This window comes from Podarcis bocagei (genome assembly GCF_964188305.1).
Source record: "Podarcis bocagei genome assembly, chromosome: 3".
NCBI lineage: Eukaryota > Metazoa > Chordata > Lepidosauria > Squamata > Lacertidae > Podarcis > Podarcis bocagei.
Window position 1 is genome coordinate 84,309,516 of NC_138127.1, and position 15,775 is coordinate 84,325,290.

The window sequence follows — 15,775 nt, forward strand, 5'->3', positions numbered from 1 at the left end:
TCCGTCCGAGGCTTGTGCGCCTCTTCCATGTCACTGGGGGCCACGTGGAGCTCTCTACTGACCCCTCCCCGCGGTGGGTTGCTGGGATCCTCTCCTTTCTCAGGCCCTCGTCCGGCGCAAGAGAGGTTTCTTCCCCCACGCAGCCACCCTTGCCATTCTCCGCGCACCCTTTCGTGCCTTGCATGTAGTGAGAAAAGAAGGATGCTACAGAGACACCCGGGCAGCTCCTGGAAATCAGAGGGTGCAGTAAGACGGATACAAAAACAAAAACTAAATTAAAGTGTCCACAGAGAAGATGACTCATTGTTTTTGTATTGCAATGGGGTAGGTACTGTGTGAAATGTGCATTTGCACTGCACTGTTGTTTTTTCCAGGATGGGTGGATGGAGGAAAGAGACAGAAAGTGGTTCTGTAGGTAGTGTGTCATTTTAGGCGCAGGGAAACAGGTTCAGAAAGGACGGGTTAAACGTGATGTGAGAGGTCTGTGATTGCATTTTCTGGCTTTTTCTTCTCTTGGCTAGAAGCACCCTTGCTTAAGATCACGGCTCAGGCATTTGAGGGTAGGGGGTGTCTCTAACCCTTCTACATGAACTATTATGAAATATCAGGGCAGTAATATAAAAAACCCCGTCAAAAATGTACAAAACCACCGTTAAGAGGACTGGGTACTCAGTAAGATGTTAAACTGCAAAGGGCTTTGGGCATAAAATGTCTTCAAGAGATGTTCAAAAGTGAGGATGTCTGCTGAATATCTGCTGGTAGTATGTTTTACAGCACAGGACCAGCGACACTGAACTGAGGCCAGTCACGCCTCTGTAACATGGTGGGGGGAATAACAGTCCTCCTCCAGATGATCTCTGCGATTGAGCTGATCTATAAGGACTCAGGCAGCCCCTAAGGTCTCCTGGACCCAAATGGTTCAGTGCACAAGATACACAACTTATGCCACTCATGCCTGATCTAAATCATTCTTCTAAACCTACATGTTGCACTAGAGGGGATACTATGCAGGGAGTTGGAAGGTAAAATAGTATCTTATCCAGTTTGTCCTTGTTTTATTGTACAGTATACTGTATCACTAGGTTCAGACAGAGAAACCTCACACTCTTATGTGCAAGATCTAGGCTTTGCAGCAACTACAAAGACCTCTTCCTTGCCAAAAAAAATTTAAGACAACAAGGTTGGACAAGCAAAGGGAAGCCTTATTGCTAATTTAGTCATGATTTGTTTATAAATATTTATATACCACTGTATTATAAAAATATATCACAGCTGCTTACAATAATATAAAAACATAAAACCAAACAATAACATAATGAAAGTTAAAAATAAGTTTAAAGCAAAAAGAAATTAAAAACAAACATGAATAGACCATTGTGGGGGATGAGCTCTTAATTGCCTACATAGGCCTGGCAGCACAGAAAAGTTTTCAGCAAGCTTTTAAAAGCTGGCACAGAAGGCGACAGCTGATTATTCGAATTGCCAGTTGCTAAGCATCTACAGAACTTCCTGAAGTTCTAAACAGTCCCTGTTTTTCCATCAGGAGATCTAAGTTGGCAGTCCCACTCAATAATCTCTTAGGAAATCAGAGCACTGCAGGGTATGTGTTGCTTAAAGATTGAGCTGGTATAGGAGGCCTCCACCTCTAGCTCCAGCATATTGGGAAGAATATAGGAGTACTTTCTGGCAAGACATGTACCGTATTTTTTGCCCTATAGGACGCACTTTTTCCCCTCCAAAAATGAAGGGGAAATCTGGGTGCGTCCTATGGGGCGAATGCAGGCTTTCGCTGAAGCTTGGAGAGCGAGAGAGGTCAGTGCACACTGACCCCTCTCGCTCTCCAGGCTTCAGGAAGACATCCGCAGCCTAGGCAGCCTGCTTCCCTGAGCGTTGGGCGCCCTGAAAGCAGAGCGCCCAGCGCTTCGGGAACACATCCGCAGCCTAGCAGAGCACCCCTCGCACCGGGCAGACATCCGCAGTGTGGGGAGCCCTGCAGGAGTTCCCCACAGGGCTCCCCACGCTGCGGATAGCAGCCTGCCACCCGGCGGGCGAGGCACCCTGAAGCAGAGCGTCCCTCGCGCCGGGCATACATCCGCAGCATGGGGAGCCCTGCAGGAGTTCCCTGCAGGGCTCCCCATGCTGCGGATAGCAGCCTGGCGGGCGGGGCCCGCTGAAGCAGAGCGCCCCACACGCCGGGCAGACATCGGCCAGCCCCACAAACTCGGGGGACAGCAGGGAGGCGCAGCGCCGCCATCCCGCTGTTCCTCGACCTGGTTCGGTTTCCTCGACCTGCTTTTGGGGGGGGGGAAATAAAGGGAATTTTTTTTCCTTTTATTTCCCCCCAAAAAAACTAGGTGCGTCCTATGGGACGGAGCGTCCTATGGGACGAAAAATACGGTAATCTAAGAAACAACGACCTTATCAAGATTGGCATGCTGACCGTGGTTTGCCAGAACAACCCTCCCCAGTTTTGATCTACACTTCCCATCATTCTTGGCCACTGTCTTTGCTGGCAGGGCTGATGGGAAATGCAGTCCAAAACATCTGGAGGGCACCAGCTTGGGAATGGCTGTTCTGGAGACCTAGGCTGCATCCAAATTATCATTTCTATCACAAATCAGCTATAAATCAAATGGTGCTTCGAACAAGGAGCACTTCCAGCACCTCTTCATGAGTTGGATGGCCAAGTACCTTCTTTTAAAGAGCTCATTTCTAGCCTATTTCACAACTTAGATGCATCATCTGTAATAATTATTTATTCCTGTCATATTAGATCTGTGTTTCCCAAACTGGGTGATGCCACCCCTGGGGGGGTGTTAGAATGATCCAGGGGAGCAGTTAGTAGCCTCAGGTGCAATTGGGGGGCATTTAATAAAAATAAGAAAGCAGTAGAAGCATAAAAAAGAGAATTTTTAAAAAAAAACACCACGTTTGTTGTGTAATAATACTTACTACCAGGTCGGGCACTGTTGCGGGATGGCAGCAATGCCTCCCCTGGATCTGGTGGTCGTGCTGCAGGTGAGGGGTTTTCCTGGGCTTGGGTGAACCCTTTTCAGCTTCCCAGGCCTGGGAAGTAGATCACAGCTTGCCTATTTGGCCAATGGCAGGCAGGCTGTGGCACCAGCCCTGCCCCTGGGGCAGATCAGACTGAGTTAGGGGGCGCTGAGTATTTTTTCTCTCTGAAAAGGTGGGAGGTGGGGCAAACAAGTTTGGGAACCTCTGTATTAGATGATGGATTTAACCCAAAGGTAGCCAACAGGGTGCCCTACAGATGTTGTGGACTACAACTCCCATTGTCCCTGATCACTGGCTAGGCTGTCTGGCCCTAGGGAGTCTGCCCTTCCACAAGTGCACTCTCCTTGAATGTTTTTGCCTGGCTGATATGGGACCTTAAACTCAGATAATGCCTCTTGCTTGCTTGAACGGAAGACAGAGAGGGGTGTGGGAATATCATCGCTCCAACCACTTTTTGCCTCTGGTCCCACCCACCTCTAGCATGCGGCCCTCAGAAGGTTGCACACAAGGGAAGGTGGCCCCTGGACACATTTCTTATCCTTGTTTTAAAGCGTCCTTATTATTTGATCCCAGAAACAGTAGTACTGATCAGCATGGGGGCGGAGGGAGAGAGCTGATTGTACCATCTTCTGTTGCACAACTGTATCTTAGGTTTCATTCCTATAGCAACTGAGCAGGGCTAAGGTGTCCTGCTTTCACATGGACTAAAAGCATTTGAAGTTACCGAGGCTTGCTTATATTTTTGCTCTGCTTTTAAAAGCAGGACTTCATCTCGGGATAAAGAGAAGTTCCAGTTGACCAAGATGGCCGAAGATGAGAAAAACCTCTTGATTGAATATAACAAGTTGAGGGACCCTGGATGCTGGTTGGAAGGAAAGTCCGAAACGGCCTGGCTCAGGCCTCAGAGGAGACATTATCCCTTTTCTAACCGCAATTCGGCAGAGATTTTTAAAATAGTGAAGCATGAGTACATCAGTGACAGGGCCTCCTGGATAACAATAGGCCCTCCTGAAAATAAGGAAAAGAGGCATTTCCCGGAAAAAAGTAAGCTAATTTGTAATATATTGTGACACACAATATCGCCAATCTCCACAGCAGAGAATACAGGGAGTTCCAGGCACTCTTTACCCCAGGTTTGTGTTTCCTTTTGGACAATGAGGAACAGCGGAGACTGAGGTGTCTTTATGATATATGGCTTATTTACACATCTATACAACCTGATCCTATGATGGAGGGGCTTCCAGCATTACAGTACAAGAGGGTTCCGTTTCTCCCTTGGATTCTGTCTTAGATTCAAACTGTCAGCCCACATTGTGCTCTGACTCCCACCTTTCTCCAGCTTGGCGCCACTTGCAAACTGCAATTATCTTTCCTCCAGCTTACACCATGCCCACTGCAATCCTGAAACTCCCTTCCTGAAACTCTGGTGTTGTCTTTGGCTAGCCATCCAGAACCTGGGGTGGAGATCCACCCATTTACTGTCTGGCACATAGTCTCGGCCCAGTGTACCTGAAGGAGTGTCTCCACCCCCATTGTTCAGCCCAGACACTGAGGTCCAGCTCCAAGGGGCCTTCTGGCAGTTCCCTCACTGCGAGAAGTGAGGTTACAGGGAACCAGGCAGAGGGCCTTCCTTGTAGTGGCGCCCACCCTGTACCATCAGATGTCAAGGAAATAAACAACTACCTGACTTTTAGAAGACATCTGAAGGCAGCCCTGTTTAGGGAAGTTTTAATGTTTAATGTTTTATTGTGTTTTTAATATGGCGGTATCTCGGTTTACGAACTTAATCCGTTCTGGAGGTCCGTTCTTAAGCCAAAACAGTACTTAAACTGAGGCACACTTTCCCTAATGAGGCCTCCCAGTGCCCTTTCACTGTTCGGATTCCATTCTTAGACCGAGGTAAAGTTCACAAGGTAAAGGACCCCTGACAGTTAAGTCCAGTCGCGAACGACTCTGGGGTTGCGGTGCTCATCTTGCTTTACTGGCCGATGGAGCCGATGTTTGTCTGCAGACAGTTTTTCCGGGTCATGTGTACATGACAGGGTACAGGGATTAAAAAGTCTGTCACCCACAAACACATAACAATATATTACATTGCAAGTAAATGTTGAACTGTAGGAATCTGTAATTCCACCCCTCTCTATGCATCAACTTTGGAGGAGTAATGAGGGGCAGTTTCGCACAACAGTTTATCATGGATTAGGTGCTGCACATGGATGCAATTTTTCATAGCATCTGCATGGTGACGTCCTCGTCAAAATACCAGCCCATATTTCCCTCCTGTTTTAAGGGATTTATTTGTTTTTTACTTATGTTTTCTGCGCTCACAGTAATTCCAGATTAAATGGGGAAATAATAAAGGACAGCATTTTTATGTGATTGATGTCATGTGCTTTGCAAAAATTTGTGTGCATGAGTTAGCCCCTTAGTTTGCAATGGGCCTACTGCTCACTCTGCCCATCTTGCCTCTTGTGCTCTTAACTCCCATCTCTTCTGTTCCATTCTCCTTTACCCAGCATGAAGCTGCTGAAAAGTATGGCATTATCTTTCTTTCTCCTGAGGTGCAATTCACCTGCATTACTTCCCTATGTGGTAGAGTTATGCTTGCCTCACTCCCCCAAAGTGGTGAAAACTTTCAGGGGTACACACAGTGCTTACCTGGGTCTGGTTTCCTTTGGAAGAAGGGAGTAAATAGAATGAATATACAAACAGTGACAAAGAGGGGTTGGGGGCTGTTCAAGGAAGTGTATTCCTCTGAGGACATATTTCCCAAGCCCATCTGCCCACCCCCACTCCACGTGGAGACTGTTTATTATTGCTCAATAGTAAGGAAAAGACAATCAGCTAAGAGACATTGTTGTTTAGAGTGGGTGGGCATATTTCATGGCTGAGCTTTGCTACCGCAAACAGGACCTGGGGATTGATCACTGACTCAGCCACCAACTAATTCCTTGTAAAACAAAACAGAAAACTGATGTTGAGTATGGGCTGAAGCAGCAGAACAGGTGTTGCATCATCACCACTGAATTTATTTTAGATGCTGCTTGCAAAACAATGAGGAGAAAGGCAGCGCTTATTTATTTAGCTTTTTGCCTTATCTTGCCTGGCCCACAGTTCCGTGCATGATTAACTTTTAAGACTGGGAGAAAGGACACTCAAGTAGAGTGAGACAATTTGGTCTGAAAAATTCTCTCAAGGTTAGAGATAGATCCCTCTTGTCAGTTTTGCTTTCTAGTCTTTTGAAACTTACATTTGGTTCTCCAAATTTCTGCAGCAACTTCCATGAACAAATAAATAAAATTATCCATGAAAATTCAGCAGCAATATAGTGCAATTTTCTCCTAATAAGCATATTTCTGTTTGCAGTTTTTACACATTTTTGCAAGCAACTTTCCCTAACTTTTTGTGTAATTTTTCACTTATATGCATTTTTATACACATTTTCACCTAATTCTTTTTTAAAATTAGTTGGAGAACTAGATCACAACATTTGTAGAAGTGTGAATTTTGAATCATAGTGGCCAGAGACTGCTGGGATAGGGGAGAATGTTGATTCAGTTTGCATTTTCTCAAAAGCAGCTTACCCTGGTCTCCCAGGTCCTAGACCAGCGCTCTAACCACTACACCACAATGGCTCTTACCAGTACAGGTGACATCATGCTGGGAGCTTCCCACTTCAGACAGTAGCTGTCCAGCTGTTTGACGGGTTGGGGAAGGTGGAGCTGGCAGGCTGCTCTCCCTCACATGTTGCTTTATTCCAATTCTTGAACATCTGTAGAGAGCTTGTTGATTTAACTCAAAAGTTAGCCAAGATGGTGCCCTACAGATGTTGTGGACTAAAACTCCCACCATCCCTGATCATTGGCTATATTGACTGAGGCTGTTGGAGCATGTAGTCCACAACATCTAGACAGCACCACATCGGCTACTCTTGCATTCGCCAAATGGTTCTAAGAAAGTTGTCGGCTCCTATTGATTCTGTTTTATGCTTCTTTACTTTGTATCTTGCAGGCCATGCCATCTTTGGATGACGTGCTCCTCAAAGGCTGCTTCTCCTGGAGTGCTGGGCATTTCTCAGGAGCAAATAAACAATTATAATACTGTCCATGTTTGAATTAAATTGGTTACCAAAAAATTAAATAGTTTGAAAATAAGTTATGTAAAATATACCAGTAGGGTTTTTTATTTAAAAAAATGTATCTATTTCCTTGGTCCAGACTAAGTGATTAAGAAATAAATTTAACACACTTGGCTTGTATCTAATGCACTATTTAAGAGAACATTTTGTGTTTGTCGTTTCAGTAATCAAATAATTAAAGACAGCTAAAAAACCATTAGGTCCAGTCATGACCAACTCTGGGGTTACGATGCTCATCTCGCTTTATTGGCCGAGGGAGCCGGCATACAACTTCCCAATCATGTGGCCAGCATGACTAAGCCGCTTCTGGCGAACCAGAGCAGCGCACAGAAACACCGTTTACCTTCCCGCCGGAGCGGTACCTATTTATCTACTTGCACTTTGACGTGCTTTCGAACTGCTAGGTTGGCACGAGCAGGGACCGAGCAATGGGAGCTCACCCCATTGCGGGGATTCAAACCGCCGGCCTTCTGATCGGCAGGTCCTAGGCTCTGTGGTTTAACAGAGTTACATGACAGTTACATAATATTAAAACATGGGACAACTGTAATACTTTATTCTTACTGCTCTCAAAATTGCAAGAAGGGAGCTGCAGTTCAGCAGAAGAACATCTGCTTTGCATGCAGAAGGCTCTGGGTTCAATCTCTGCCACCTCCAAAGAAGGCTAGGGAAGACCCCTTCTCAAAACCCCACAGAGCTGCTGCCAATCACTTTTGACAACCTGAGCTTGATGGACCATGGGTCTGACTCAGGCAACCTTCGGCCCTCCAGATGTTTTGGCCTACAACTCCCATGATCCCTAGCTAACAGGACCAGTGGTCAGGGATGATGGGAATTGTAGTCCAAAACATCTGGGGCCTGAAGGTTGCCTATGCCTGGTCTGACTTGATATAAGGAAGCTTCCTCAACAAAAAAAGTGCCATACCTTAACTAAAATTGGACAGGGCTGCCAAGGACCAGATGACATTACCTTAGAGCAGACATGGCCCATGAGCTGCTGCTAGACAGATCTGCATAAAAGGAAGCTGAACACATTTTATTCTGCCTTAACAGACAGCAGAGCAAAAAATATAAAAAAAAGGAATGAAAATGCAGCTTGGTCCCCAAAGTCAGCAGATGCCACTCTGAATAAAACAGAAGGTGCCCAGATCTGTTATGTAAGAAGATGTTATTTTTCCTATTATTGCTTTCCAGAGTAGATCAGCTGTGCACCATGGCACCTTCAAAGGCTTTCACTGGAACACCTGAGCAGGTGCCCAAGACATTGAGCTTTCATTGAGGGAGGGGGAAAGTACATCTCTAGCCTGCCTTGAAAGAAAGTTATGGGGCAAAACGTGCAGTTGCCTTCTGTCAGGAACTGGCTGGATGAGGAGGAGTGGTAGGAGCCTCCCGCCCAGGAGCTCCCCAGGGAGGACAGGGAAGATGAGGACTTAGACTCCAAGTCAGGAGTGCGTGCAGGAGCCAGGCCTTGTGACCAGTAGGACTTTGCAGGACTGGAGCCTTTCTAAGTTTGTTCTGAAGAGGCAAGGTGCGGCCACACAGGTGAGGCCGATTGGTAACTCACAGCACCTGGTGGCAAGAGCTGGGAAGGGTATAAGGTTAGCATTTCCCTTTGGCTCTTTGCCACAGCAACACGTTTCCTGCCTTGGGCTCCTTGAACCCCTGACTTTGTGACTCCTTGCTTCTTGATCTTTGGACCCTTGACTTTGTGACTCCTTGCTTCCTGACCCTCGGACCCTTGACTTCATGACTCCCGGCTCTCTGACCCTTGGACTCTTGGCTTCCTGACTCCTGGCTTCTGAACTCCTGTTCCTGCTCCCACCCCGCTATCTTGTCCCTGGTCCTGACGTCGCCAGCCGGGACTTTGATCACCTGTGAACCAGACCATGACACTCTGTGGTCCTAGTGGTGGGACATCAGGGAGGAGACTGGGGGAGGGATGAGCTGGGAGGTGGTAGCAGCAGGAGGTTGGAGTGATCAGGGTGGTGGTGGTCAGAAGATGAAGGCCTTTCCAAGGCAAGGCTGGAGGCTGAGCATTTCAGTGTGAGCACAGACACAGGGAGGAATCGGAAGGTACACCTGCCATCGCGCAGCAGCGCAGTCTCAGTCCTCCTGCTCTCCTCCTCTCACAACCCGGCTCCAGGAGAGCCCTGCATGTTGCCAAGCAAAGGGCCAGACAGGCCCATCCCCACATTGCAGTCTCCGTCTGTTGGGGAGGTCTCCAGAGTGAGAGGCTAGAGGGGAAAGGCAGGGCCAGAGGTCAGTTTTCCAGCAATGTCTCAAGCTGAAGGAGTCGAGCCACAGAGGCCCCACTGTGTTACTTTCTGTGAATAGAAGTCAGTTGCATTTCAAGCCTCCAGCCTTTTCCTGACCTGCGGAAATCCAGCATTTCTCTGTCAGCCTCATGACACTAACTGGTTTCTGTGAGATGAGAGTGGGTGCCATGTGGCCACTTGGTATATTTTTCCTGGTAGTGAGGAATGTTCCCTCCCTATTAAGACAGCAACAACATCTGTGCTTGTTTGTGTAAAATCAGTCTTGTGCAATCACTACAATCAGGACATAGAGAACGTAGCTGACTTATGGGGAGCGTAAAGTTGTTGAGGATGGCTGTCTATCTAATTTTGGGTTGTGCCACATGCCTCCCCAGAGGAGTTATTTTGTGGCTGGTGCCCCCAGCACTCTCCCAAAATTCAAAATGTGGCCACTGGTCCAAAAAGGTTGGCGCCCCCTGTTCTAAACACAGACCAGCTCTTACTTCTCTCCCCCCCCCCCCGATGACGTTAAAATGCCTGGATCAGGGGTGGCCGACTTAATACCTCCGAGGTGTTGTGGACTACAACTTCCATCGTCCCTGATCATTAGTTATGCTTGGATTGATGTGAGTTGTAGTTCATAATAGCACCAGATCAGCTAAAGCTCCCCTAGATTATTAATTGATGTTACATTCACTTTAGACCCAGTCAAGCACCAGTGGTTAATGTAGTTTCCTTAGAAGCTGCTTTTCCATCGTGCCCAAAGCTGCTCAGAATAAACATCAGGTAATTATCACAATAAAGCAGTGTGTTTGGAACAGCAATTCATTACATGTTATGTTAAATATTATGATATAATGATACTATTATACTTCATTATTTACTTATTTAATTATATAACACTCAAACAGTTGGCTGCTAAGAGGTTTGCAAAAGACAACCTAAACTATTTATTAAAAAATACAGATAAAAACAAACACTAAAAATAAGTTAGATAACCTTTGGTTACATAACAAGTTATCATACATTTTTACACTTGAGATTATGTTTTTAGGACACACCTCATTTTCTTGGTTGCAAGTTGTTTAAAATTGTTTTTATATTGTCTTTTAATGCTGTAACTCACCCTGGGAACTTAGGATAAAGGGTGGGTAACAAACAAACAAACTTGTTAAAAAATATTTAAACAACAAGTAATTTATAAACCATTATACTTATTAAAATCACCTGTTAAAATTGCATGCTAACATTACATGCTTGGGTAGGCTTGCTGAAACATAACAGTGATGGCTCAGTTGGTTAAGGCATGGTGCCGATAGTGCCAAGGTTGCAGGTTTGATCCCCGTATGGGACAGCTGCATATTCCTGCATTGCAGGGGTACCTTCCAACAATATGTACAACAAAGGTACCTGCCTAATATGGGCAAGGAGTTCCCAAGAGTGGGCTGAAGGACCAATTTATTGCAAGTGGGGTGCAAACACTTGTAAAAGTGCCAGTTCCACAGACCTAAGTGATCGGATGAGCACACATGGAGTTAAAATATATGCAATACAAAAGCAATATCAAAATTAATAGTAAATAAAATTACATAGCTGGCTCAGCTCATGCATATCTAGTGCTGGTCTACTCTAAGGTGCCACAGCAGCCTGAGGTTGACATAGTTTGAGATCCTTGACTGGGCAAGGACAGAATCTTTTCAGTAGGTAAATGGTTTTGCTGACTCCCTCTTTTTTTTACTACAAAGGAACACTGGCAGCAATATGGTGTCTGTAATAAATGTAAAATTCAGTGCACAGAGAGAGACAGAGGAGACATAAAGTATCTCAGCCAAACTGATTAAATTTTGTGATACTTCTTGTCTCTGGCCAATTGCAAGCACAGGCAGGCTTAGTTCAATTTTTACCACACAGATCTGCTTAAAATTCAGTAAGCTAAGTTAGTATGGTTACTGGGGTGGGCAGACCTCAGGTTTTTTGGATCTGCTTTGGGGTTTGTTTTTTCTAAACCTCCATGAGGTACCAGGTGCAAAAGGCATACAGGTAAAATGAAACAACAGAGTGGCTCTGAGCACGTTATGAGTTTCCAGTTTACAGGATTCTTTGAGGGGGGAAGTGTGATACAGGCCTGCTGTGTTTGAGGCCTTTCTGCTTAGCCTACGGAGTGCTGCCCTGACAGTACCACTGATTTCTGCTCCTGAAAACAAAACACATTTGATCTGAACTGAGAGGTGTGTGTGGAACCCAGCCACAAGAAAATGTTGAGTTTTGTTAAAACAATGGAGTTCAGAGGTGCCAGCTGTCATTGCTTTTCTTGACAGAAGCCCCATTTATATCCTGCCAGAAAAGCAATTTGAAGATCAAGTTGCTAGTTAAAGTTCCCTTTGTTTCTCTTAAAAGCTGGTCCAACAGAGTAACTTAGGATGGAGAAAGTTAATTCACACACAGAGAGATATTTTCCACTGAATAGGTGGTGTCAACGCTAGACGAATGCAAACTGTTATGTGGCTTAAAATGCAGCAATGTGGGATTTGGAGTGATCATTGGAAACACTTGTGATGCTGCTGTTAATGCTCACCTCAGTTCTCAGAGCAATAAGATGCTCCAGCGGTGCTGCACTAATTCTGGTTTGGTTTCCTTTGGAAGGAGTCACTGGAAATGTTTTTGGTGTTTAGCAGCATTGTATTTTTTTACAAAATCAAAGAGGACACTTGATAGACTTGTCCAGGGCTTCTAAACTGGTTTGACTATTTTAACAGTCCCTCTCTTTTGCAGACCCTCCTCTTACAATGATAAAATTATTGGGCTAGCAGAGATCCTGAGAAGACATTCAGCTCAACCCCAATCCTAAAACATTGGGTGAAGTTCTAGAAAATTATCTGCTAGAGACTTGGTGATAGAGATGAAGAATCCATACAGTGGTACCTCAGGTTAAGTACTTAATTCGTTCCGGAGGTCCGTACTTAACCTGAAACTGTTCTTAACCTGAAGCACCACTTTAGCTAATGGGGCCGCCTCCTGCTGCAGCGCCACCAGAGCATGATTTCTGTTCTCATCCTGAAGCAAAGTTCTTAACCTGAAGCACTATTTCTGGGTTAGCAGAGTCTCTAACCTGAAGCGTATGTAACCTGAAGCGTATGTAACCCGAGGTACTACTGTATTTGTATGAGAAAATAATTTTCCCCTAAGAATGGGATGGCTTCAAACTTTAGGAGATGTTGTTTCAGAGGGTTAATTTCATGGCATATCATCTCAACAAATATTTTGTTACTGAAATTCATAAAGACATTAAGGTAAAGAGATGGCATATGTGCCTTGATTAACTGCATGGCAGTTAAGCCAAAAAAATCACAGTAACAAGGAAATCAAAATATTCTTCACTTGCAATAGTGATCAAATTATTATCATGCTTCTCATGTGTGGAACAGCAAGTTCCAGCCAAGGCAAGCAAAACCTTACTAGACCTCAAAGCCTTAAAAGACCTTTGAAACAGCTATGGTGAAGCTTCTGAAACAGGCAGAAATCCTTATAGCCAATTATTTATGTATTGTTTGTCACTCACCACAAACAACAAACCTCCAGAATGTAAAACAAACATTCAAGCATGCAAAAAACCAGCAAAATGCAAGCAATTCAAAACAGCACAGGCGGTAAAAAACAAACAAAACCCCACAACACCCCAATTTATAGGATTTATAATCCTATAAATCTAAGACCCCCCCAATGGAAGCTAAAGCTAATTGCCATCAGATTGAACAAAGACTACTGTAATACTAAATCTGTCAACATAACATAACATACTTGCATCCGGTCCAGGGCTCAGTTTTTAGTTTCTTAGCCACAGTGTTGCCCTTGTAGGGAGGAGGATATGAACAAAACTGGAATGAGTTGGCTCTGGCTCCCCTAAGTGTTGGGTCATCCTGCCCTCTGCCAGTCCCAAATGTCGCCAACTACCACTGCCATTTTGTGTGAGGCCACATTTTCCACAACAGCCATATTGTGTTAGGCCTCACCCCCATAACAGCCATTATATATGTGCCCACTGCCCCCAAAATGGGTAGCAATACATGTTCTCACATGGTAATTAGAATATTTCCCCTTAATTATTAGAATAAACATCCCTGGGGAGGAGCTGGGAAAGCAGGTTACTGTACTTGGAACAATCAAAACTCTTTCTACTTCAGCTTTGGCTGTTTGCCAACCCAGCCCTGCTTGTCTCTGCTTTAACATGTCCGTTCTTTCAGCATAGCAGACATCTTTTAGCTTCTTTGACCGCTATGTCTTTCTGGAACTGTGATTGATTTGAAAAACAACCTGGAGGTTATTTGTATTCTAAAGCACTGTTAGGGATGCATACACAGGGCACCCAGTTCTGTCTTAGAAAGGAAACGAGCTAGACTTGTTATTCCCCTCTGAGTATCTATAAAGGAATATATATCTTGATTTCATACATGCCCATATAGTGGAAAGCAAGTGCATTTTATTAATCATTTATAAAGTGCCTAAAAGTTGACAGGCACCATACAGACGCCAGAAGCCCACACAAACCCTTCACTGTACTCTTTCTGGTGCCTACAAAACACATTTTTGTTTAAGAAAACAAAACATGGAAAATGTTGATTTATATTTTAATCTGGTTTTAGTTTATTGCTGGTATTTTTAATATAAAAATACTTTAAATAGTTGCTTTTAACAGTTTTACCTGATGATTTGGTTGTTTTGTTGTCTTTGTAAACTGCTTTGAGGGTTGTTGTTTTTAAAAAACACCATCAAGCGGTGTATAGATTTTATGAAATAAGTATGTAAGGCATGTTATTCATGCTAATTGAATAGCCAACCACATTGCCTTATCTCCCAGCAAACAAATCCGGAGGGGAGGCTCAATAAATGAGTTAACATATATTCTTTTAAAATTTTCTTTATTGAATTTATATCCCACCCTTGTTCCCTAAGGAGCCAAGGGTGGCAGATCATATATATAAATATATGCATTAGGTGCACATTAATTTTTTTTACCTCAGATTGCCTTTTACCATCTGCTCCCATGTTTTATGGCAGATGCCCCACACTGTCTGAGAGCAATCTGTGCTTCAAATCCTTTCCAAACTACCTTAACTTGTTATATTAATGGAGAGGGCTAATGGCACAGCTTCAGGCTGAAGCAAATTACTCTCCAATATCTGTGTGTGTGCACGCCTGCGCATACACAAACACACACATGCTGCTTCCCTCTTTTCTTCCTCCCCACAGGAGAGCAGGGAAGCAGGAAGAAGTTGGCTTCCTTACCCCTTTGATCCCACAGCAGCTGCTGAGGTAAAGGGAGGTCAGGGAGTTTGCTGGAAGGAACATGAATCTGGCAGCGTTCTCCTCTCCTCACGCCTGGCCAGCAACAACTCCTGCTTAGCCCCAGGTTGCTAGAAAAACGGTCTCTGCTTCCCCATCTTATTCAATTTCAGCGCTGCAAGCAAGAGGACGGTTATCACAGGAATGTGGCTCTCACACAAATTCCACAACAGGCATGCGGAACCTGTGGCCCTCCCGATGTTGCAGGACTCCCAGCTCCCATCACCCCCTGAACCAGTGTGGACAGTGGTGAGGGATGATGGGACTGGACTGCCAACAGCCTTGGGAGGTCCACAATCTCCCCGTTCCTGGGTTGAACCAAAGACAGGGATAATCTAGCAGTCACATCGGGTGACGGTCCATTGCTCAGTAGCAGAGCAAATGTGTTGCATGCAGAGGCGCTCATGTCCAATTTCTGTCTTCTCCAAGGATCGGGTAGGAGGCATAGACAGGTTCCTGGGAGAACAGTGTGTAGACCTAGCTGGGACTCACTCTTTGGTCTGATCAAGCAGGCCTCTCCTCAGAAGAGTACACAATATCTGGACAAAATGGGCAAATAGTCCGAAAGCAACGTGGGTGGCGCTGTGGTCTAAACCACTGAGCCTCTTGGGCTTGCCGATCAGAAGGTTGGCAGTTCGAATCCCCACGACGGGTAGAGCTCTGTCCCAGCTCCTGACAACCTAGCAGTTCGAAAGCATGCCAGTGCAAGTAGAGAAATAGGTTCTGCTGCAGCGGGAAGGAAAACAATGTTTCCGTGCGTTCTGGTTTCCGTCACGGTGTTCCGTTGTGCCATAAGTGGATTAGTCATGTTGTCCAACAGGACCTGGAAAGCTGTCTGTGGACAAACACCGGCTCTCTCAGCCTGAAAGTGAGATGAGCGCTGCAACTCCATAGTCGCCTTTGACTGGACATAACCGTCCAGGGGTCTTTTACCTTTTACCTAGTCTGATTGGGTATTAAAGCAGCTTCCTATGTCCATCATTTTGGGGTTCCAACTGGATACCTGCAAAGCCCCCACATTTTTAGT

The 15,775-nt window shown here is 45.2% G+C and overlaps 1 protein-coding gene across 2 annotated transcripts; it reads left to right on the top strand.

Moving 5' to 3' along the window:
* The first annotated feature begins 49 nt into the window (after positions 1-49).
* On the top strand, positions 50-7,118 carry SPATA45 (spermatogenesis associated 45). Of its 2 annotated transcripts, none has more exons than XM_081186156.1 (3): positions 50-324; positions 3,776-4,059; positions 7,027-7,118. In XM_081186156.1, the coding sequence occupies exons 1-3, from the start codon at positions 296-298 to the stop codon at positions 7,044-7,046; spliced, it is 333 nt and encodes a 110-aa protein (XP_081042282.1). In that variant the 5' UTR covers positions 50-295; the 3' UTR covers positions 7,047-7,118. The 2 variants fall into 2 exon arrangements, with proteins under 2 accessions (XP_081042282.1, XP_081042283.1); XM_081186157.1 differs by having other exon boundaries at positions 3,779-4,059.
* Positions 7,119-15,775: the final 8,657 nt, after the last annotated feature.

What these genes read in the sequence shown, in the direction of transcription:
- SPATA45 (XM_081186156.1), top strand. Translation starts at nt 296, where the DNA reads ATGACTCATTGTTTTTGTATTGCAATGGG. An exon ending in TGTTTTTGTATTGCAATGGG is followed by an intron (nt 325 to 3,775) that starts GTAGGTACTGTG and finishes TGCTTTTAAAAG; the next exon opens with CAGGACTTCATCTCGGGATA. An exon ending in GAGGCATTTCCCGGAAAAAA is followed by an intron (nt 4,060 to 7,026) that starts GTAAGCTAATTT and finishes TGTATCTTGCAG; the next exon opens with GCCATGCCATCTTTGGATGA.